Source organism: Acinonyx jubatus, chromosome C2 (genome assembly GCF_027475565.1).
Source record: "Acinonyx jubatus isolate Ajub_Pintada_27869175 chromosome C2, VMU_Ajub_asm_v1.0, whole genome shotgun sequence".
NCBI classification, from domain to species: domain Eukaryota; kingdom Metazoa; phylum Chordata; class Mammalia; order Carnivora; family Felidae; genus Acinonyx; species Acinonyx jubatus.
In genome coordinates, this window is record NC_069384.1 from 85995167 (window position 1) to 86020372 (window position 25206).

The following is a 25206-nucleotide window of genomic DNA, read 5'->3' on the forward strand; positions in this document are numbered from 1 at the left end:
CAGAGCCTGGAGCCTGCTTCCGGTTCTGTGTCTCCCTCTCTCTCTCTGCCCCTCCCCCATTCATGCTCTGTCTCTCTCTGTCTCAAAAATAAATAAACGTTAAAAAAAAAATCTTAAAAGAACACCATGATATGCATAACAAATGGAACGACATCTGGAAAACAATCCGGCTAAGGAGAAACCATGGTCTCATATCCAGGGTAAAGTGGTCTTCATGTTTCCCAAGAAGGACTCTGAGACGAAAGATGCGCAGCTTGCCAAATAGCTGCCAGCCACTGCTTATGTTGATGCCACAGCTCCGTGCAAGGTCACATACTCAGTCCAAAACTGAGTCTGGGTCTGGGAAAACTTCCTTTTTTCCAGCCTTGAACATCACAGCCAATGTCTCAGGGATACAATCGAAAGCCTGAGGGATGTGCCCCTGAATAAGACAATTGAAGGTGAAGGTGGAATACAGCAAAGCCATATTGCCGAACATGTTGAATATTTCCTTCAGGTCCATCACCCAGCAGGTGTTTGACAAAAGCAGCTCTTACAACCCAAAATGCTTTACATTCTTCCTTGCAGTAGGGAACCTACAATGCCATCAGCATTTGTGAACTGGTTCCCCCAGATGCTCCATCAGCACCCCACTCTATCATCAGTGGCTATAAGTGGGACCCGACTGGCTCTGTGGAGACCAATTTCATCCTTAACATGATTTGGACTGGCAATGGTTGACAGAAGCAAATGTCAGGGAAATCAAAAGCTCACAGTGAAACATCAGGCACACAAGAAAACGCGTGATGAAGGAAGACAGCTGAAATAACCAACACACAAAGACGTGCCTGCAAGACTTCAGGTCCTTGAATTCTCAAACACAGAATATAAAATAACTATGATTATCGTGTTCAAAGAAATGAAAGACAGATTTTTAAATGCCTACAGGGAACAGAAGACTACTTTCCGAAGAAATGTGTTTTGTTGGCATTAATCATCTTTTATTGCAATTCAATGAAGATATCAAACAATTTAGTAAACAGTGTCAAATGCCAAGATCTGGAATGCTGAGCAAAGGTGTAAGGTCTGTGCTGAGTGGGACATAATATGTTGAGAATTCCAGTGTCAAAAGAAACAATCTGTGACAACATCGTACCATCAGGTCTTCAACAGACTTGAAGACTTTACATCTTTAGGCCTTGAGGAGATTGATGCCCTCTTACACAGTCTACGGGAGTATGAATTGGTTCAACATCGACAGGAGGGCAACTTCAAAGTCCAACGTCTAAAGCCTAAAAAACATACTCTTTGGCTAAAATCTCCCTTCTGGGAGTTTCTTCCAAAGAAAAAATTAAGAATGCATGGAAAGGTTTAATTATGATATTAGAAGCAATATAAATATCCAAAAATTAGGGATTGTTAAATAAATCATGCACATCCAAGGGGAAGGAGGAGACTGGGCACTTAGAAATAAATGTGCTAGAATGAAAGTCACTTTGCTGTGTACCAAAGCCAGTCCTGCCCTTCCCCTCTGAGACAGGTGTGCTTTTATTTGTTTATTTTTAATTATTTTTGAAATATGGTAGAATTTTTATGTTTATTTTTTTAATGTTTATATTTGAGAAAGAGACAACACGTGCACAAGCAGGGGAGGGGCAGAAAAAGGGAGACAGAGGATCTGAAGAAGGCTGCGTGCTGACAGCAGAGAGCCTGATGTGGGGCTGCCACAAACTGTGCGATCATGACCAGAGCAGAAGCCAGACATTTAACCAACTAAGCCACCCAGGTGCCCACCCACGTGCCCCTGGTACAAGGTTTATTTGATGCAACCTTAAGCTACTTACTTTATTTAACCTTCTGAGCCTCAGTTTTCTTATTTAAGTGAAAACAGTCATATCTATACTCCAGCATTATTGTAAGAAATAAATAGGATAAAATAGACAAAGTGCTAATTAGTGTTTGCTATGTTTTAGACTCAGTAAGGGGTAGCTACTTCTAATTCATTTTTTTTTAAATGTAAAACACAATAAAATAGCATCACAAGAAGTTGGATATTTGAGAGAAAAACTAATTCTACCTTATGTCAATGATTTTATCAGAAGATGTTTCACTTTTAGATTTTGTTCACATTTGCCATCATGGTGGGCATACACTTATTTCTTTTGCATATTATTTAAAAACTTTTAAATTTGAAAGTAATACAAAATAAAATAGTACAAGGAATGCTCACATACTCTTTACCCAGATTATCCAGAATTCTTGTACTTCACATACTTGAATTTGCTCTCACTCCTGTGTGTATATAAGGGTGGTAAGTGAGTGAAACACACATACGTACACACACACACATACAGATATATAGATATACACATATGTTGCATTAGTCTACAAGTGCTGCCAGAACAAAGCACATAGACAGAGGGACTTAACCAACAGAAAACATTTTCTCACAACTCTGAAGGCCAGCAGGCCAAGATTGGGGAGTCAGCAGCATTGGTTTCTCCTGAGGCAGCTCTCCTTGTAGAAGGCTGTCATCTCCCTTCATCCTCCCATGATCTTCTGTCTGGACATGTTTTGTTCTTTTTTTAAAAATGTTTGTTTATTTTTGAGAGAGAGACAGAGATAGAATGTAATGGGGGAGGGGCAGGGAAGAGAGGGAGACACCGAATTCGAAGCAGGCTCCTGGCTGCAAGCCATCAGCACAGAACCCGTTGTGGGGCTCCAACTCATGAGCGGTGAGTTCATGACCTGAACTGAAGTCAGATGCTTAACTGACCGAACCACCCAGGAGCCCCGTACATATTTGTATTCTAATCTCCTCCCCTTAAAAGACCAGTCATGTTGGATTAGGACCTACCCAATGACTCATTTTAACTTAATTACCTCTTTAAAGACCCTACCTCAAATACAGTCATAGTCTCAGCTACTGAGTTAAGACTTCAACATATGAATTGTGGAGGAGACACAATTCAGCCCATAACGCACACGCACACACACGCACACACACACACATACAGATCTAAACCTATATATAGAGACACACACAGATGCACATATACATAATACATGTATATATGTGTACATATATTCATATACATATGCATATGTATATGTATCTATACACATGCCTATGTGTACATGTATATACACACATTGATAAATATAAAATATAAATGATATTTTTTCTGAACCATGTGAGGGTAAGTCACAGACATATCACATATATCACCTTTACCCTAAATATGTCTATTTCCTAAATTTCTCATACAACCATAGTGTCATCAACTTCTTACTGTCATGCTACTTTTATGTGATTCACATTCCACACTCTGATTTTGCCAGTTGATCTAATATTCTTCATAACAATTCCTCTCACACCAGTGCAGCACAGTGTCAAGTATTGCATTTAATTGCATGTCTCTCTTCATCTTCTTCTTATGTGGAAGATTTCCACAGACTTTCCTGGTATTTTATGGCATTCATATTTTCAATAAATACAACTTCAGGTTTTTAAAAAAATGGAATACTTACCATTTTTATTTGGCTGATGTTTCCTTGTGATTAGGTTGAATTACACTGAGGTTATACATTCTTTTTTTTACAATTATTTTTTTATTTTTAATATAATTTTTGTCAAATTGGCTTCCATACAACACCCAGTGCTCATCCCAACAAGTGTCCTCCTCAATGCCCATCACCCACTTTCCCCTCTCCGCCACCCCCCATCAACCCTCAGTTTGTTCTCTGTATTAAGAGTTTGCCTCCCTCCCTCTCTGTTTGTAACTATTTTCCCCTCTCCCCTTCCCCATGGTCTTCTGTTAAGTTTCTCAAGATCCACATATGAGTGAAAACATATGGTATCTGTCTTTCTCTGACTGACTTATTTCACTTAGCATAATACCTTCAGTTCCATCCACATTGCTGCGAATGGCAGGATTTTATACTTTCTCGTTGCCAAATAGTATTCCATTATATATATAAACCACATCTTCTTTATCCATTCATCAGTTGATGGACATTTAGGCTCTTTCCATAATTTGGCTATTGTTGAAAGGGCTGCTATAAACATTGGGGTACATGTGCCCCTATGCATCAGCACTCCTGTATCCCTTGAGTAAATTCCTAGCAGTGCTCATTCTTGGTTGGCATACTACATAGGTGGTGTTCTTCCTAGGGTATTATACATGTGTCCATCATATGTGGTGTTAATTTTTGTGTGTGTGACGTCAGGCCATTAGGTCAAGGTGTTGCCTGACTTCTCCACTGCATAATTACTGGTTTGTTTTTTTTTTAAAGCTCCTTGCTTTTTTCTTTCTACCTTTTTTTTTTTTAATGTTTATTTATTAATTCTTTTAGACAGAGAGAGAGCGAGCAGGGGAGGGGCAGAGAGAGAGAGAGAGAGAGAGAGAGAGAGAGACAGAATCCCAAGCAGGCTCCATGCTGTCAGAGCAGGGCCTGATGTGGGGCTCAAACCCATGAACTGGGAGATCATGACCTGAGCCAAAACCAAGAGTCTGAGGCTTAACTGACTGAGCCACCCAGCTACCTCCATAATTACTGTTTAGTGTGCAGTTACTTTTGCATCCTGCTCTTTTCGCTTAACATTATAGAAGATTGAAAAAAAATATATAGAAGATTGGCAGAGACCACAAGTTTCCCTTCAACATCCATTCTCCAAAATTTTAAGCTGGACACATTTCTTGAAATTGGTTATAATCATGTGACTAGGTCCTGTCCAATGATGTGGGAACAGAAGTGACATGTGATTTCCAGGCCTGTGTTTTAGAGGGAAAGAGTATGTCTCCCTTTTTTATTTCCCTCTTCCCATGGGCTGGGATTTAATCCTGACAGTGGAGGCTCGATTAGGCATCTTGGACCATGCAACAGGAGCTGCATGTGGAGAATGGCAGGGCCAGGAGACAGAAGGAGCCCAGCTAGCGTCCTGCGATTTTCATGGGGGAGAGCCACCATACCTTCTGACACTTCTACGAAGTAAAAAAGTAAACTTCCATCACATTTGTGATATATTTTAGGTTTTCTGTAATAGCTTCAGTAACTTTTTTTTAACTAACATAGGTGTTTATCCTTGTTGCCACATAGTTTCATAATTGTTTTTTAACTGCTATATAATATTCCATCAAGTGATGTGCTAATAAATTAACAACCATTCTCCTATTAAGTATGTATTGCTTATGTTTTTCCCCTATTATATATAATGTTATAATTAAGAGTTTAGTATATATAACTTTTTCATTTTTGTGGATTATTTTCTTAAGGTAAATTCCTAGATATGTGATTATTAGGTTAAAAATAGAAAAGAGATCACAGCTCTAGGTACCTTTTGTTCAAACGTTTTCCAAAAAAGAAATTCTGTGGTTGGATTCTGATATGCAGTGCTAAATAACTTATGCTTTTGGATAATTAACTTAATGTGATGCTAAATGATTTTCTTTAGCAATTAATATATAGTTTAAAAACAAATCAAAATGTGAATTAAGGTTAGTTATAATTGATGCATGAGAGGATATTTATTTCCATATTTTCCAATGTCAATGGTACTTCCATCTTAATGAAACATACAAATATTTGCAAAATGTGAGCATATGTAGAACTACCATACAATCCAGCAATTCCACTTCTAAGTATTTATCCAAAGAAAATGAAAACACTAATTTGAAAAGAAATATGCATTACTATGTTCATCACAGCATTATTTACAATAGCCAAGATATGGAAACAACCTAAATGTCCATGGATGAATGGATAAAGCAAATGTGACATTTATATACAATGGAATATTACTCAGCCATAAAAAAGAATGAATTCTTGCCATTTGTGACAACATGGATGGACCCAGAGAGTATTATGTTAAATGAAATAAATAAATCAGAAGAGAGAAATAACATATGACTTCACTTATATGTGGAATCTAAAAAACAAAACAAACAAAACAGAAACTGACTCATAGATACAAAGAACAAACTGATGGTTGCCAGAGGGAAGGGCGTTAGGGGGATGGACAAAATAGGTGAAGGGGATTAAGAAGTACAAACTAACAGTCCTAAATAAGACACAGGGTTGTCATATACAGCACAAGGAATATCGTCAACAATATTGTAACTGCTTTAAATGGTGATAGATGATAACTAGACTTATTGTGGTGACCATTTCATAATGTATATGAATATTGAATTACTGTTATACACCTGAAACTCCTATGATATTGTGTCAGTTATTTTTCACTAAAAAATAATATAAAAGCAAAAAAAATGTGGACATGTTCCTGGAGGATATAATAGTTCATCATATCATGACTGAATTATTGCTTTTTCAATTCTCCATTTGATTACATAAAAGAAAGTCTCGATTTGGTACTGGTATGTTTTAACACCACTAATTTCCTTTTAGAATTCTCCATTTTCAACAGAGAGAGAGCCAGGTCTCAGGCAACAGAATCTAGGTGGAATATAATAGTTATATCTGTGATTACTTTTTAATTATGACAAGGGGCTGATTTTCTGTTCATAGTCATGACATAACATTTCTTCTTTCAAACTTAGTTTAAAAAGGTCAAGGTTAAAGAGAATAACCATATATCATATGTGGAGGCAAAATAGAAATGGTTAAAATCAAGCACTGAAATTTGAAAAATAGTGACATAAGGAAAGGGATTGGGCTCAGGAATTTACTGCAAACTCTTTTTTGATCTCCAGCAGAGTGTATTTGTTTCTACAAGAACAGTATGGTTAATTTACATTGTAAAATTTGGTACATTTACACTGTAAAATTTGAACTTTTCCCATGATTTGGAACTAGTGTCAAAAACATTGCTTATTGGCTTTAGTCTATCTTTAACTCCATTATTCTTTGAAGTCAATAGGCCTGAAGCAGAGATAGTATGGGATATTTAGTAATTTTCTTGAAAAAGGAGTGGACCATTTCAATCTTTAGTTGGCAGACATAAGTCTTTATCACCTATTATTTACTGGTGTAGTAGGCACTTTACATACATTGTCCCAGTAATCTATACAACAGTACCGGGGGATGAAGAACATAATCTCTTTTAGAGACAGGGCTCAAAGCAGTGAAGGAAATTTCCCAGTGTAAGACAGAAGGGAAGATTAAATATAAAATTCCTAGTGTTGGGGTGTCTGGGTGGCTCAGTTGGTTATGCATCCAACTTCGGCTTAGGTCATGATCTCATGGTTCGTGGGTTTGAGCCCCATGTCAGGCTCTGTGCTGACAGCTCAGAGCCTGGAGCCTCCTTCGGATTCTGTGTCTCCCACTCTCTCTCTCTCTCTAAGATAAATAAATTTAAAAATTTTTAAATTCCTAGTGTAGTGCCTGGCACGTGTAGCAGATACCAAGTAGATGGTAGTCATCATTATTGGCCTAGTAATTAGCAACTCAGGATTTAGTCTGAGGTCTGCTCAATCCAAGCAGGTCCATGCCTTTGTGTAACACCATGCTGGGCTCTGCAGAATTGCAGAAGAAAAAAGATAGATAACCCCAAACAATAGTAATTCCATGTATCATCCACTCAACAGATCTTTACTCAGTTGTTTACTATGTTCCAGATGCTATGAAATGAGCTTACAATCATTCCATGTACACTCAGGCTAGCTTGGGATCCCACAGGTTGCTACAGTGCCCTTTTCTTCCTATCAAAGCCAATGCATAGAATTATTTCTGCTTTGAGGTCTACCATCTATGCTAAAGAGTAAACTAAACTGTGGGGAGGAAACATGTTTACTGCGATGACCACTTTATCCCTTGTATGTATCATAGTGACCAATAAGCTTAAATATTTGAATTAGAAAAAAAATGCATAAAAATCAGCATAAACACATATATTCTAGCTTTATATTACTATTTACCTTCAAGAAACACTTAAAAACCTTAAAACACACACACACACACATACACACACCCCAAAAAACCCTATTATATATGATCCCGGCTATGGTAAAAAATAAAAACTGAAAGAAATTTCTCAAATTTCTTTATGGGTGGTGGGATTAATAGTATTTTTTATAATACTTTCCATTTTTCTATGTTGTGTTTCTTACATCTATATTAGTAGAAAATAGAATATAAAGTAAAACCTAATGATGACAGAAAATAACCTGTAAAGTCTAAAAAATATGAACGTAAATGTGCATATAACATCATGTACAATTATCATACTCAAGACCTATATTCTTCCATTCTCCTTACCCTCTCCTACAAAACTGAATGATTCATGCAAACAGAGGCTTAGGGACAGCATACCCTTCTCTCAAATCCTTTGTTAAAAATATGAGGTGGTTGGGGTGCCTAGGTGACTCTGTCGGTTAAGGAGTGACTTGTCTCAGGTCATGATCTCACCGTTCGTGAGCTCGAGCCCTGAACTGTCAGCACAGAGCCTGGAGCCTGTTTCAGATCTGTGTCTCCCTCTCTCTCTCTCTCAAAAATAAACATTAAAAAAAAAAAAAAAATACGAGGTGGTAAGTAGACCGCATGGGGAAACCTTCAGAATGAAATTTGGAAGTAGCTAGGTGAGGCAGCCCTCTGCTGGGTAAATAAGAAAACACAGCTACTCCAGAGGATCTTGGCTGGATTGTAAAGGGCATTAAGTGCCTTCAGGGCATCAGGGCACTGAAAAGATATTTCCTGAAAATATGGACTTTTGAAGCTAGAGGTCATTCTGGAAGTTGAAGTGTAAATATTGATTTTTGTAAATATTGAATATGTGTTTAAAATCTGAGCCTCAATTTCTCATCTGTAAAACATAAAGTGATAGTACCTCATAAGGTGATTTTGAAATTAATGTGAAAATGCAGTCATTTAGCATAGTGCTCAACCAACAGTAAATGCTTAACACATGACAACCATTATTTTAGCTTTTACTCACATTTTATAATCTTGGCAAGTAATCATTTTACCTTGTGGAACATCTCATGTTTACAAAAAAAGGACTCTAAGAATCTTAAAGAGATTGCATCTAAGCAAAAGATGTGCACATCTGTGTGCACTTAAAAAGAACAACATAGGGGCACCTGAGTGGCTCAGCCAGTTAAGCATCTGACTTTGGCTCAGGTCATGATCTCACAGCTCCTGGGTTTGAGCCCCGTGTCAGGCTCTGCGCTGACAGCTCAGAGCCTGGAGCCTGCTTCAGATTCTGTATCTCCATCTGTCTCTGCCCCTCCCTTGCTCATACTCTGTTTCTCTCTCTCTCAAAAATAAACAAACATAATAAAAATAAAAAGCACAATATTATACTACATCTGAAACTAATGTAACATTGTGTGTCAACTGTACTTCAATAAAAATCACTTTAATGACAAAAAAACAGTTTATGGCCAAAAAACATGAAAATATTAAACTGAGATTTGTTCACTGAAAAACTGTTTATTAAGGTGTCATTAAATGTGTAGATAGCTTTGGGTAGTATTGACATTTTGACAATATTTATTCTTCCAATCCATGAGCACGGAATGTTTTTCCATTTCTTTAAATCTTCTTCAATTTCCTTCATAAGCTTTCTATAGTTTTCAGCATACCAAATGAACAAATCAGGAGACTATAGATTAGCTAGAGAGGATGTGGAGAAATGGGAACCCTCTTGCACTGTTGGTGGGAATGCAAATTGGTGCAGCCACTCTGGAAAACAGTGTGGAGGTTCCTCAAAAAATTAAAAATAGACCTACCCTATGACCCAGCAATAGCACTGCTAGGAATTTACCCAAGGGATACAGGAGTACTGATGCATAGGGGCACTTGTACCCCAATGTTTATAGCAGCACTCTCAACAATAGCCAAATTATGGAAAGAGCCTAAATGTCCATCAATTGATGAATGGATAAAGAAATTGTGGTTTATATACACAATGGAGTACTACGTGGCAATGAGAAAGAATGAAATATGGCCCTTTGTAGCAACATGGATGGAACTGGAGAGTGTTATGCTAAGAGAAATAAGCCATACAGAGAAAGACAGATACCATATGGTTTCACTCTTATGTGGATCCTGAGAAACTTAACAGAAACCCATGGGGGAGGGGAAGGAAAAAAAAAAAAAAAGAGGTTAGAGTGGAAGAGAGCCAAAGCATAAGAGACTCTTAAAAACTGAGAACAAACTGAGGGTTGATGGGGGGTGGGAGGGCGGGGAGGGTGGGTGATGGGTATTGAGGAGGGCCCCTTTTGGGATGAGCACTGGGTGTTGTATGGAAACCAATTTGACAATAAACTTCATATACTGAAAAAAAAAAAAAAAGGTGTCATTATGTTATATTGTTAGTTCAATATACGTACTTTAAAATTCTGAATTGCCTCTGAATAATCTAGATATCTACAATACAGATATGTATGCAAACTACTAGATTTCCCGATATTTAACATAATTAGACTTCTCTGATTTCTAATTATCAGACAACTAAAACATTAGACTTTTAAAGTTACACCATTAGTAGTTCGTAAATTTCTATTTGTCCAAGTTTTTTTTTATTATATGATAAACCTTAGAGGAAGCAAAACCCACAAATCAAGTCTTAATCTGCCTTTCACAGTGTATACCAAATCATCATAATGTACACTTCAAATGTCTTGCAATTTTGTCAATTATGCCTCAATAAAACTGAAAAAAATTAAAATCCCACACAAAATTTTAATCTCAACCAATGCTGAGAAAAAAAGCAATGGAGATCTTTTATTCATCACGTGAACAAAAAATACAGAATATATTAATTAATTTTCCCCTAAAGAGAATATATTTTGTATTTAGAGAAACAAAGGATTAGTTGTCAGGAGTTGCTTTTGGAGAATGATCAATCAGCGCCTTGTCAATGGTTGGATACTGATACCAGGGACCATCGCCTCTTGCACGCATTAACTTTCGGACTTCTAGCTCCTTTAATCTGTAACAAACAGAACAGCAATACTGTGATTCCATCATTTCCAACTGCAAAATTAATGAATTATCTCCATAAAGAGAGTCTTTTGATTTTGTGTAAAGTATTATCTAAAGTACTTTATGTAAGGGACACCAGGATGACTCAGTCGTTTGGGCATCTGACTCTTGATTTCAGCTCAGGTCATGATCCCAGGGTCAGGGGAGCGAGTCTCATATCAGGCTCTGAACTGACTATTCTTCAAATTCTTCTTCAAATTCTCTCTCCCTCTGCTCCTCCCATGCTCACACATACTCTCTTTCTCTCTAAATAAATAAATAAATAAATTTATGTATGTATGTATGTAAAGTATTAATATACCTCCACAGATCCATGTGTATACATTTATCTGATATGCACCTGTAAGAAAAATTTGGGGCTTATTTTTGACTTTCATTATCTTGCTTATGTAGTTAGCCCACAGATACTGTTTTTAATCACTAAAACATCACTTGAATTGGTAATCTATTCTTTCCTCTTGTCCCAGCTCTTTATCTGGATGGATCACTTTCACTTGAATAGTGGTAATGCATCTCCTATCTTCTTGCCTTCTAGAAAACCCTCTTGAGACCACATATTTTTGAAATAGGCCCTTTCCACAAAACCTTTCCTTTCCATTTTTATAGACTACATATTAAGTTTTTCATCTGACTGGAAATTTATCACAGTTAAATAATGCACTTTATTAACCTTAACCAGCCCGCTAACCCTACCTATGAGAGACTACCTACCTTTGTATTGTGTATGTAAGAGAGTGTATTCTTTTTTTTTAAGGATTATATATTATATTATCCTTTTTTTCTACTCTTTAGAATGTAATTATCCAAAATGCAAATATTAAAATATTCATAAGAAGGACTGGTTTTACCCTTACAATAGACTACTAGGCACCTGTTAAAAAGAATGAAGAAAATCTGTATATAGTAAATAGAGATGATACATATAGGGTTAGATTAAAAATGCAAAGTACAAAATGAGTATGTGTAGCATCTTCCCATTTCACTAAAAAACAGAAACTAATATGTATTCATACACATGCAGAGAGTATTAAAAAATGTGGAGGGCAAAAAATAATAGTTATCTTTAGGCAGAAACAATTATGGGAGACAGTCCCTTTCTATTTTGTATCTTTCTTTTATGCTTCAGTTTTCCAAATACCTATACATATACTTAAAAAAATTTTTTTTAATGTTTACTTATTTTTGAGAGAGACAGCATGAGCAGAGGAGGGGAAGAGAGAATCCCAAGCAGGCCCGATGCTATCAGTGCAGAGCCCAACGTGGGGCTCAAACCCATGAACCATGACATCATGACCTGAGCCAAAATCAAGAATCTGACGCTTAACCAACTGAGCCACCCAGGCGCTCACCTAAACATATACTTTTTTAAAAACATAGGTACTCCTGTTCCATCCTCACAACAGCATCTTTCCTTTGGGGGTAGAAGTCACGCTTTTGTTTTGGTTTTTACTTTGTTTGGAAATTATTTAAAATCTCTATATGTCTAAGGAATTCTAGGATCTAACTTTTAATTGGAACTCAAAGGTGTATGTCTGAAGTTCAAAAAAGTCCAATGTTACTAAGTATGAGCCATATTGCTGGTTCCATGCTCTTAAATACATAACAACAATTCCATATGGTAACTATATACATGTATGATTACATATCTAGTTCTTTTAATCATTTAAATATATATATATATATTTTTTACTATCATAGCAATTTTTATAAACTATTAAGTTTAAAAGAGAATAACAGAAAGCAGATCAGTGGTAGACTGGGACCAAGAGTAGGGGATGGGGAATGACTGAAGGCACAAGAAAGAGGCTCAGTAGGTGACTGAGATGGTTACACAGCTATTTTCCTTGGTCAAAACCCACTGAACTTAATGGATGCATATGACTGTATGTAAACCTCACTACAAACACTAAAATAAATCTCAGACAGGATCACATTTAAAAGTAGCAAAAGGAAACATGAGTGAACATTAAAAAAAATAATAATTTGGACTTAAATATTTCCCTATTTAATTACTATCAAAAACCTATGCATGACACAAAATCCCAAAAGCTAAGGAAAAGGACTGACAAACTTGACAATAATTAAATGAGTAAATATATATAAAGTAATTAAAACACTGATACATAGTAAGTGTTCAGAAACACATTACCACTACTACACTTCTGTTAACCTGAAACATAAAAACACTTAGGCTGCAAAAAATTTTACACTATCAAAACACAAATGACAAGTCAGGAAAACATACTTGCAACACAAACAAAAAGATATTTTAGTTAAATGTATACATTAGTAGAAAAAAAGGCCATTTACGGGAAAGCAAATACAGCTAGTAGATTTATTGTGAAAAAATACTCAACCTTACAAAAAAATACAAAATTGAAATAATGAAATAACATGTTTCAACTATCTTATCAGCAAAATGTTTAGGCTTGATAAATCCCATTTACAGGGAATGGTATGGAAAGCAGAAATTATCATGTATTGGTGACAGAAAAAACAACTGATAAACAATGTTTTGGGAAAGTGTTTGGCAACATCTATCTAAAATCTAAACATATAACATTTGGTTTATCAGTGCCACTGCTAGGAAATTTACATTCCAGATATACTAAATAAATATGCAGAAGTCTATGTAGAAGGATACTGACTACAGCACTATGTATATTATCAAAAAACTTATAAAGAACCGAAGTACCAACAAGGGACTGGTTAAAAAAATTAAGGTACACCCATCCAGTAAAATATATAATGCAGCCATTAAAATGAACAGGGTACGTACTATTATAGAAAGATCACCAAGATCTATTTAAATGAAATGAAGGCAAGGTACAGAGCGGTGTCTATAAGAGGATTCTATTTGTGTTAATATATTTTCAAATGATATACAAAATATATTTTTAAGGCATAAATTTTCTTCTAGGGACATATACAAGAAATAATTAAATAGTCACTTTTAAGGATGAGACTAGGTAGAGGAGGAAAGGAAATTGAGGGAGGTGGGGCATAGATGGAGGAGAGGGCTTCCCTGCATTTAAAAGAGTAAGAATTAAAAAAAAAATTTTTTTTAGTGTCTTTTTTGGAGAGAGAGTGAGAGAGAGTGAGCCCGGGGCAGGGGGCGGGGGTGGGGCTGGGTGCAGAGAGAGAGGGAGACACAGAATCCGAAGCAGGCTCCAGGCTCTGAGCTGTCAGCACAGAGCCCAATGTGGGGCTCAAACCCATGAACTGTGAGATCATGAGACCTGAGCCAAAGTCGGACGCTCAACTGACCGAGCCACCCAGGCGCCCCAAAAGAGTGAGATATTTTAAAAAGAATTCCTTTTACTCTGACAGATATTATCAACCAATAGTCTCAGTTTCCAACTCATAAACTCCACTCTAAACAGGCCAGATCCATCCCCATCATCATTGTTTTACATGGAGCATCCTAAAGTGTTGAAACAGCTTAATTTTTTTCTTATGGCTTACAATACTAAGGAAGGAATTTCTTTCCTGCCCCCCTCCCCTTTTTTACCGTAAATCAGCCTTTTCAGCTTCAATTCGAAGGATAGCCATTGTTTTTTCATAATTCTTTTCGGGACTATCAAAGAAAGTTCGGGCAATCCATCTTGAGATAGGATGCTACAAGAGAAAATTTGTTTATTATTTTCTGAACACTACTTTGCTTTTTCAGTTTACTATTCTTCAAAATGGCCATCTCTTGGGCATTGAGAAGGACACCTGTTGAGATGAACACTGGGTGTTGTATGGAAACCAATCTGATAATAAATTATATTTAATATTAAAAAAATGCCCATCTCAGGTAAATCAATAATACTAACTAAATGCTAACTACTTTATATATTTTTTAAATTACTTTAATCCATTAGGTGGATATTATTTTTGTCCCCATTTTATAGATGAGCAAATTTTGCAAAGTTATACAGTTACTAAGTGCCAGGATCTGGATGCAAACTGGGTCTGTCTGACTCCAAAATCTGTGTGTTTTGCCATTATACTACACTGAGGATCTTAAGTGGCTAATTTAAGAGCTAAACCCAGGGTTTGGTGATGAAAAACTGAAGCTCCTTCTCTCAGCACAGATAAACTATTTGTATGGCTTGCCTTAAGATATAATAATGCTATATTAATGATATATTTTTCTGAAATATAGTTCAGTCAGATAATAAAACATGACAGAATATACTCTACTCAAGGCCATCTCACCACAACACTTATAAAGACACGTAACAGAATTAACTTTAGAGATTCCCAAGCAGGCCCCACACCATCAGTGCAGAACCTGATGCTGCTTTCGTAGCAGCCCGACGCTGCTGTTTTAGTAGCAGGGACAGTGTGCTAAAATGACAGCACAGGCTCTCAGATCAAGCCTGCGTAGGTTCAAATACTGGCCCTACCTTTTGGACAGGTCACTTCTCCTCTTTTATGCCTCAGTCTCCTCACCTCTGAATTGGGGATAATAATAGCACATTTCACATGGAACACGGTAATATTTACAAAACACTACCATAGCCCCTGCTACACAGTAGGTGCTTGATAAAGAATAGCTAAGCATTAGTATTGGTAAAATCTTTCCTATGGCATTGAACTTCGGATATGTTCTGATGGTTAATATGCTAGGATGAGAATGCACTGCAGAGTCATTCTTTAAAAAAACATACAGCATAAAGCAATAAAACAAATGACCAAAAGAAGTTGCTTGTAAAAAGTGAGCACAAAATGTGTCATCTCCCTCACACCAAAAATTGAATATATCATAATTGCTAAATTGAGACATTAATCAGTACACTGACAAGACACCTAATGGAAAGTAACTTTCAATGGCCTATACCAACCTTGAAGTATTCCCAGTGTTCTGGGATATAGCCTTCTGGAATTTCTGCTAACTCAGCCTCACCTAATAAGAGAAAATAGTGATGTACAATTAGTATCAGCAGTTTGTAATATTAATTTTCCACTATTTAAGAAACCAACCTCTTGTGGTTTTAAAGAAAGCTCTGTACTAATGAAGATATCAAATACAGTTGACCCTTGAACAACATGGTTTTGAATGGCATGGGGTCACTTACACGTGGATTTTTTTACAGTACAGTACTGTATTTTCTCTCTCTTTTTTTTTTTTTAAAGTTTATTTATTTGAGAGGAGAGTGTGGGAGCAGGGGAGGAGCAGAGACAGAGGGAGACAGAGAATCCCAAGCAGGCTCTGCAACTCAGCACAGAGCCCGATATGAAGCTTGAACTCGAACCATGAGATGATAACTAGAGCTGAAATCAAGAGTTGGACGCTTAACCAACTGAGCCACCCAAGCACCCTTCTTTATCATTTTTTTAATAACACTGTCTTTTCTCTAGCTAACTTTATCACAAGAATTCTTTATCACTTTATACAAAGAATACTTTGTATAATATAAAAAATACACAAAGTATGTGTTAACCAACTGTTTATGTTATCAGTAAGGTTTCTGGTCAACAATAGGCAATCAGTAGTTAAGTTTTGGGGGAGTCAAAAACTTATATGTGGATCTCTGATTGAGCAAGGGGTTGATACCACCACGTCGTTCAAGGGTCACCTGTATTTTAGATTAACTTTAATGTGGTTTAAAATCATTTCATTCATGGGGCGCCTGGGTGGCTCAGTCGGTTAAGCGTCCCACTTCAGCTCAGGTCACGGTCTCGCGGTCCGTGAGTTCGCGCCCCGCGTCGGGCTCTGGGCTGATGGCTCAGAGCCTGGAGCCTGCTTCCGATTCTGTGTCTCCCTCTCTCTCTGCCCCTCCCCCGTTCATGCTCTGTCTCTCTCTGTCTCAAAAATAAATAAACGTTAGAAAAAAAAAATAAAAAAAAAAATAAAAGCATTTCATTCATTAGGTATTTTTTAGATGTCTTCTACTTGTAAGGCATTGTCTATTGTCTAAGGCATGATAGGAGAGTTTCACATTGTTTTTATACAACGTAACAAAATATAATAAAAGACACATTATTCCCTCTGGTTTTCCCTACCACTACTAGACAAAATATTTTAGGAGTCAAGATGTTAGAAGTAGTTTGGGCAGAGTTTCCCATGAAAATCTAATTTGCACTGTCATTCACAGTTTCATTCTTTTTTAGATTATAATTTTACATATTCCAAGATGCATAAAAAAATTCTTCCATCCTTTAGCCTCTCTTCCACCTCTATCTCTATTTTTTTTTTTTTTTTAATTCAGACTTGTCAAAGCCGGTTTGGAGAAATAACAAGAAGGAGGAAAACAAGGCTTTCTGAAGCCATTTGTGGCCTCTGTACAGAGTTGGTGACCTTCAAGGTTCTTGAAGGGAAAAAAACTCTTTAAAAAAACAACATTGTACCCTGTTGCAGATTGAGATCTGGTTACTGTAAAATAAAATCTCATGTTTATTATTTAAATAATATTTTCTTATAACATTCATAATTTCCTTCTGTTATTAATGTACATGAGTTTTAAAAATTTACCAGTTTGGTTGGAGAGGTACTTACCAATGAATATATTCACCAGAGTTATGCCAATTGCTACTGGAATCCCAGTCAACAAAATGTAGAATTTCTGTTGAGATTAAAAAATAGTTTTCACGTAACATAACCATTACCTAACTTTCTTTCCCCACTCTTAAACTGTCTTCAATTTTGGATTTCCTTCCATTGCCTGTCAAATAAATTTGCCATATTGGAGATGTGGTACCAAAGTATTTATTTCTGAGATTTTCTTTTGCTCTAACCTTTAGATGCCTATATTTGGAAGCAAAAATGAAAGAAAAAGTAAGGATTAATTGTAAAAGGGTAATACAATATATGTTTAAGTGATTTTCCCATTTTTGATTAAGGCGATGTAATAAAAGTTGAGAAATTTTTGTATTAAGATGGGAAGTGCAAAAACATCTGGGTGTTGTTACCCACTGTAGAGTTTGAGTTGGTCATGACAAGAAAAGTGGGAGCTCAACCAGGAGAGTGAAGAGGGGCATTGAGCACAATGGGCGAGCAAGAGGTCTAGAGGGCAGCATCCAGACAATCTTCTATCTGCCAGGCCTCTACTTTTCCTTAAAGAGCCTTGAGATACAAATATATAGCTGGTACCCCACTTCATCCTCTGAAATCAATGTTCCTGAACAATACAGAAATAAAAAATTGTAGTCCAAAATAATGTAGTTACTTTAAGGAAGTCTTTCAATGAGTTCCTTGGTATTTTAAAGAATATTTTAATAATATAAATAATTATCCCCAAATGAATCCATTTTCAAAGTTTAATAACTTATAGACTTTAGTGTATGTGTGTGGGTGTGTGCATGCACGCATGCATGCACAGTGAACACAGATTACATTTCAAAACCCCACAATCTTGAGAATAAAGGAATGGCTCATTTTTTACCTCTAATACATACGAATCCTTTTTTATGAAGAACGAAAAGCTCACTAATTTAAAAAGAAATTCAGAAACAAATCAGACATTACAGTACAAAATCTCAATTATCTTTTAAAAAAGAAATGTGAATTTACGAAACAACACCCTTTACGAAATGAAAGATGCTTATTTTCTAAATAGGCCCCCCCCAAAAAAAATTCCTATTTGTATATAAAGAGTTTAGTTTAGCAAAATTTTTGACTCACCATTAAACTCAAAAAACGCCTGTCATAGAATCCAGAAGGTTTGATGATAAACAGTCTTTTCCCATGATCTCCACTGTGTCGCACAGGAGCTGGCAATATTAAATTACCCTGTTACATATACAAGGCTCATAAACGTATACTGTTCTATTCTGACATAAAATCAGGTTATAAGAAAATGTATGTTCATAAATGTTTAATATGAATTAAGACAAAAAATACATACTTATTTGAGTACTAAAGGCAGGGCAGATAGGGTATCTTTCAACAAACACTAATGTACTATTGTAAACTCTAGCTCTCTTCATTTTTATTCAGCTTTAAAGAGATATCTAAATAATTGTCTAAATTTGTTTCCAGAGCAGGCAGGGAGGTTAGATACTCTTGGTGGGCTAATTATCTTTGTTTATCTCTGCAATAAATATCTGCTAATGCTATAAAATAAATAAACTTAAATTGTGTCACTTCATATGATGAGGAAATATACATCAGGGATTTGCAGCAAAATAGATGAAAGATATTTATTCCACATATCTCCAGCAGGAACTTGAACTTGTTAAAAGTAAATACTCTAACATATCTTGATAAAATCGGTCTGTAAGCCATTTCTTTCTTTCTTTTCTTCAATTTTATTTTAGAGAGAGAGAGAGAGAGCATGAGCAGAGGAAAAGAGAGAAAGAGAGAGAGGGAGGAAAAGAGAGAGAGAATCCTAAGCAGGCTCCATGCTCAGTGCAGAGCCCAATGCAGCTCGAACCCACAACCCTGGGATCATGACCTGAGCTGAAATCAAGAGTCAGACGCTGAACTGACTGAGTCACCCAGGCACCCTTGTAAGCCATTTCTGGTTGTGAATATTCTCCTTTTCAAATTCTCCCTTGGACAGTATGCAGTCAAGCCTCACTGGAGATAAACTGAGGCAAAATTTCACCCCTAAGCTTATTTCTACATGATTTCCCTTTCTTGGATGCCTGGAAGGATCACTGCAGGCACTCTAAGCCCTTGTGCTGAAAGCAGGAAAGGATCTCACTGTTACTGGGAAACTGAGATTATGGTTTCTGCTGTATGAAAGTGTATTCAAAAAAATTTCCCATGGGAGTCACTGCAGAATACAAAACTAATTCCCCATTAAAGTAATTTTAGTTATAATAGAGGTCATAAAGATTTGTATCCTTTGTTCAAGCTTAAATGTCTGGAATGCCTTTCCCTCTCCTGATATTATTAGGCCCAGATGACATTTTAACCTCCAAAAACCAACATTATTCCCAATCACATGAGATGTCTCCTACTTCTGAACTGTTGTATATTCTAGTGATATGCATACTTGCTTTCACCGCTTCCACTGAAATATAAATGTCTTGAAGGTAGGAACTATATTCTTAATTTTGGTATCACCTATAGTAGCTTGCAATGAATTTAGAAAGTTAATTCACAAGAGAATTCGAAGTTGGCATGCATTTACTGTGTACAATTCACACTACTAAAGTTTCTAAAATAGCAAGAGAATGTGGCAAAGTGATTATATATTTCAGAAAATCATTTGAAAGGTACATTGGAATTCTTTGTGGACTAGATGCAAAAAAAAGAGCTGGTTAATAGTACAAACCACGCATTAATTCTATTCTATGTGTAGGCCCTGTGCTAGACTATTCTTTCCAACAAAGGAAAGAAACAGGATGCAATGTCAGAAAAAACCAGGCCCAGAAGTAAGGTTCCTGTATAGACAGGATGGTGGAGATGGGGGGTATGAGGAAGGGGCATTAAAAGGTGAGAGAAGTAGCAAATTAGATGAATTTATAATGGGTAACTGATCGATTATACCCAAAAGGTGCTGATTACTTAATCCAACAACCTGCCAAAAGGCTCCATCCAAAGCTCTGAGAAGTTGAGATTTCTACAAATGGCCTGGATGAGGTGAAAATGGCATTCCTGATGACACAAAGCTACTGCTACAAGGATGGCTACTACACTGATGATGAAATAGGATCCCCAAAAGTCCTCACACACATTTATAAAAGGGTAAATCTAAAAGGATTAAATATAAGAAGTGGAAAGTCCTGACTGGACCTCCCAAAAGTTGCTCACAGACTTAAGCAGAGTCATTGGTGTGATATGGTAACCAAGAAAGTCAAAGACAGTTCAATCCTAATCTTATGTACGAGAAGTGTAGGGTCAAAACAGGAGGAACACCCACCTCCATCTCCTAATTACACCTGCAGAAGTGTGTCCATCCCAGAGTATACTGTTTTAGAGGAACAATCTGGAGCATACCCCAACTTAAGCAACCAGTATGGCAAACAACCTGGAAACTGATATACTGAAGCTTAAAGAAATGCAACTGCTTGTTTGGCCTACAAAAAAGAAGTCTGGGTAGAAAGCAGAGAAGTGTCTTTAAATAGGTGAAGGGCTATCCCATAACAAAGGGTCACACTATTCTGTGCTGACCTGAAAGGAGGAACCAGGAGTAATTTTCAGCTTAATACAAGGAAGAAGTTTCTAACCATTTTAGTGGTTCAAAATAAAATTGGACTGCCTCTCCAGTCCCCTTTTTGGAGTTATTCAAGTGTCAACAGTGGGACGTAAAAAGGATATTCTACGGGTTGGCCTAGAGGATATCTAAGGTCCTTTTCCTCAAAGAATCAGAACACATGGCCTGTCTTAGAACAAAAAGGCATACCTTTCCAACTTATCAGTCTCAATGATTTCCTTCCAACTCCAAGAACTCTTTCTAGACTTCAAGTTTTTGCACTCTTTGCCGAAAAGCTTTTCCCCAGGCTCTTTGAACAGTTACCGCCACACCTCCATCCTTCAGGACCAAGTTCAAATGTAACCTCCCCGAAGAGGTCTTCTCTGACTACCCTATCCAAAGCTGGCCTCCTACTTATCCTCCATGATATCATTTGGTTAGTTCTTTTAGAGCAATACACACTAAGCCTGATTATTTTGTTGAAGTGCATGAGGTCAAGGACTGCATTATTCAGTACTGTATCCCTAGTACCTTTTAGTGTCTGCCACATAGTGGATGCTCCATAAATACGCTGGAATTTACATTTCTTAAGTAAATTAAATGTCAGTTGGGATCCTTCCTCACTCTCTGAAAGTAAATCTACTCAGAAGAGACAGTGTACTCCCAACTTTCCCTTTCAACTGGGCAGGCAGGCAGGCAGGCAAACACACACACACTACCCAGAGAGAAAGACATGGATTAAACTACCTGGTTTTAGGGACAACTGATTATGCATAACACCATTAACAGATAAAAAAAATGTAACATAAAAAAACTATGGAAGAATGCTTGGTCTGGCTGTATTCTAGCAATATTAATGCAGTTAGTAAAGTGAACTGCTTGCTTGCTTTCCATATAATTACCTTTACTGTTAAACAAGTTATTCATGTCATTAAATGTGCTAAATAACTTATTATTTTATTACTGTTATTATTATTATTATTAACTGTTCTAAAGTATATTTCATAGCACTAAACTCTTCTCAAACATTCTGAGCCTTCATGATTTGTTGTTGATATAGTCAGGCCACCTGCTTACAATCTAAAAATATTAGGGTGAATACTGCTTACATGGTTTTTGACAACTGTGATATTTGTGAAGGTCAAATAAGATAACGTAGGTTTTGTGTCTCTAAGACAACAATCAAAAACTAGCCATTTTCTTTCCTTCATTCTCAGACTATTCCCAGTTAATGACTCCACCAGCTCAATTACCCAGGCTAAAAAACTCATTCATCTTCCTTGCACCTACCCCTCATTCATCAATTGTCAAGGCCTCTTGATTCTAAGATTCAACTTTTCTTTCCTGCCTTCTTTACCTCACTGGCTTAAGTAACCAACACCCCCTTATAAGCCATCCAAATTCAGAAGCATCTTCCCAAAACACACTACTGATTTGGTCTCCTGCTAAAACACTCTCTGCAGCCTACAAAACAGTTAAGATACTTTGGTTTTGTATTCAGTCCTCCACTCCCCCAACTTGGTCCCAAGTTCCCTTTCTTAAGCCTTTTCTTTCAACATCTACCTATCTCAAGACCCCCCATATTCAGATATATCAGAAAATACATCCTCTATTCTTCTGCCAATTGCAGCTGTTAAAACTATCCAGAATCCACTTAAAATGCCCCATCTTCTACATCTGAATTAACTCCATATCACTTTGTTTATGTAATCATTTAAATATTTCTTCTCAGTTTTTTTAAACCATAATGTGCACACATCAGTCTTCATATTAAAGCTACTGCAGCTGAGGGAAGAACTTAAACTCATTTCTATAATTCCTTGATATTAGACACTTGATAAACAATTTAAATAGAACACTTGTATCTGCTTATTTCCTGAGGAAAGTTTTCAAGGACGGTGAATGAAGACAACATGTCAGTACTACATGTATAAGAAAGGGGTCGCCACAGGGCCTGTTAGTAAACCAATGCTTCTAAATCTAGGTGCTGTCGATTTTCCCACTCACTCTTCACAACTACCTTATGAGGCAGGTTAAAATTATCATCCTCTTTTTTTTTTTTTCTAACAGTTCTTATGGTAAGAGACAAGCACCTTTCAAAATGACATTCTAGAAAGATGCTAACTTATGCAGAAATATATTTCAGGATTATAAATACTTGTCAATAGTAAAGAGATTAGATTTATTTCCCTGTCAACAGAATATAAGCACACTTGTAATAAACAACTTTTTTTTAAAGATAAAGAAACACAGGTTCCAAGCAATTAAGTACTTTCCATTTAGCTTCCAAGATATGATGACCCAAGGTCACATAGCTACTAACTCTGGAGCCAGGATTTGAATGTAGGCAGTCTAGCTCCAGAGAAAACAAAACAAGGTTTTCTGCTCCTGGGTCTTACAGTCTCATAGGGGCAGACATAAGCAATAACATAACAGATTAAAACCTTTCATTCCACAGTGACAGATGAAACCACCTGCAAAATACCTTTGAAAGCAGGAATCAGGCTGAAACACAGACTCTACTATAGCTATCAGATCCTTCCCTGGTCCCAGTGGAAAGGGTATAGATTATTGGTATTGATCCTTCCAGAACTCCAAGAAAGGGGGAATAACGTATAAAAGGGATCTGGGAGTGAGGTTTTCACCTGAGTTTATCTCCAGCAAGACATGAATAAATACTATCTCCAGGGAGTATTCGAAGAGGAGGATATTTGTAATCAAAAATGGCTTACAAAGGGATTTTATCAAGAAATGTTAGCACATGTAGTTGTTTTTTTTTTTTTTTAAACAGGTTCAAATTCCTGCTGGAAATCCTTGAATTCCACTAGTTGTTTCCATCATTTTTGTGAAAAGTCTCTATGTGAAGTGACATAATTCAAATTAAATTGGGAGAAGAAAAAAGGGGTAGAGAAAGATATTTTGAGGTTGGAGATCTTTTTGGCTTTCGAGTACACTTCCTCTCCACCTTCTTGTATTGCACAGGGCAGACAGCTTATGGTATATTTTTGATCAAGAGGATTAAATGAATTAATATCTTTAAGATCTTAGGATGGTACATGGCACATAGGTGTTCAATAAATATTACATTTGGTGCTCTAGTGCATTATTTTTGTAATAACGGAGTCACAGTCCCTACATTAGTAAAATGGGGATAGTAACATTGTACTTAATTCACAGAGTCTTTGAAAGAATTAGATTGAATACAATGCATCTGAGACTTTGCTATTATAATTATTCACTCTCCTAGAAGTCAATACAGTCTCCAAGAAGCTTCAAATAACCCTGGCATGACTGCATTATGACTTTCCTGGACCTAGGGATTTTTCCTTCATGGGCCCCTTCCACTGTAAGAAGATATTAAAAATTACTATTTTATGACTCCGTTGATATAAAACGAATACAATCCAGGCTGGATTCCTTACCACACATTCATTAACATTACAGGTTTTGTTTTTTTTTTTTTCTTCCTCCTGGTTTTAAAAGAAAGAGAAAACATTTGCAGGGACCTCTGAAAGTATGGTGTAGGCACTGTGCTTACTGAAGGAGTTAACACTGAGCCTCTCCACCTGCCTACTAACATCAGTGAGCTCCTGGGCAACATGACTTACAACCTTGTGGGACTAGAACCTAGGGTGGAATGTACACAGAGAATCCGGTGCCTGAGACACCTAGGTCTCTGGTCTGTGCCTTTTTAACCTCAACTTCACCCGCAAATTAGCACCAACTGGGATGGCTGAGTGGTAAAGTGTTTGACAAATGCTAATTAATGATTTAAACACGATCGATCTGATTACCTCAGGAAAACCCTCGACCTCCTCACAAAGCCCACGCTCCATCTCTCCTCTCAAGCCCCAAGCCCGCAATTTCTCCCAGCTCCTTCCAGATCCCACCAAGGTCACTCCGGAGGAGCTCTTCATCTCTCATCCCACATCCCCTGAGCGCGCTTTTCCCAAAGCTAGCACCCACCGACAGTCTTCGGAAAGCCACGGGTGAGGAAGCCCCCGAATCCAAGTCGAGCGCCAAGCCGGCGGCCGGAAAGAGCGGCCACTGCAGTGACCGAGGCCCGCTGCAATAGACTCATGGCCGCCATGGCTACTACGGGCAATTGAAAAGCTGGGGCGAGTAACAGGAGCCGAAAGAGCCAATTTACCAACGAGAGCGAAGGCGGAAAGTGGCCATCTTGAGTGAGGGCAAAGCCTATTTCTGT

At 37.1% G+C, this 25206-nt stretch overlaps 1 protein-coding gene across 2 annotated transcripts; it reads right to left on the minus strand.

Annotated features, from left to right (window-relative positions):
• Window positions 1-10640: 10640 nt before the first annotated feature.
• On the minus strand, window positions 10641-25193 carry NDUFB5 (NADH:ubiquinone oxidoreductase subunit B5). 2 transcript variants are annotated; one of them, XM_015071031.3, is made up of 6 exons: window positions 24966-25184; window positions 18539-18627; window positions 17414-17480; window positions 15759-15820; window positions 14438-14544; window positions 10641-10873 (listed from the first exon to the last, which is right to left on the minus strand). In XM_015071031.3, the coding sequence occupies exons 1-6, from the start codon at window positions 25087-25089 to the stop codon at window positions 10753-10755; spliced, it is 570 nt and encodes a 189-aa protein (XP_014926517.1). In that variant the 5' UTR covers window positions 25090-25184; the 3' UTR covers window positions 10641-10752. The 2 variants fall into 2 exon arrangements, with proteins under 2 accessions (XP_014926517.1, XP_053077165.1); XM_053221190.1 differs by lacking the exon at window positions 14438-14544 and having other exon boundaries at window positions 24966-25193.
• Between the last annotated feature and the right edge of the window lie 13 nt (window positions 25194-25206).

Excerpts from the sequence above, each read along its gene's own strand:
- NDUFB5 (XM_015071031.3), bottom strand. The coding sequence starts at position 25,089 with ATGGCGGCCATGAGTCTATTGCAGCGGGCCTCGGTCACTGCAGTGGCC. Across the intron at positions 17,481-18,538 it reads GGCGTTTTTTGAGTTTAATG|AAATTCTACATTTTGTTGAC; the intron begins GTGAGTCAAAAA and ends TAATCTCAACAG. Across the intron at positions 14,545-15,758 it reads AACACTGGGAATACTTCAAG|CATCCTATCTCAAGATGGAT; the intron begins GTTGGTATAGGC and ends TTTCTCTTGTAG.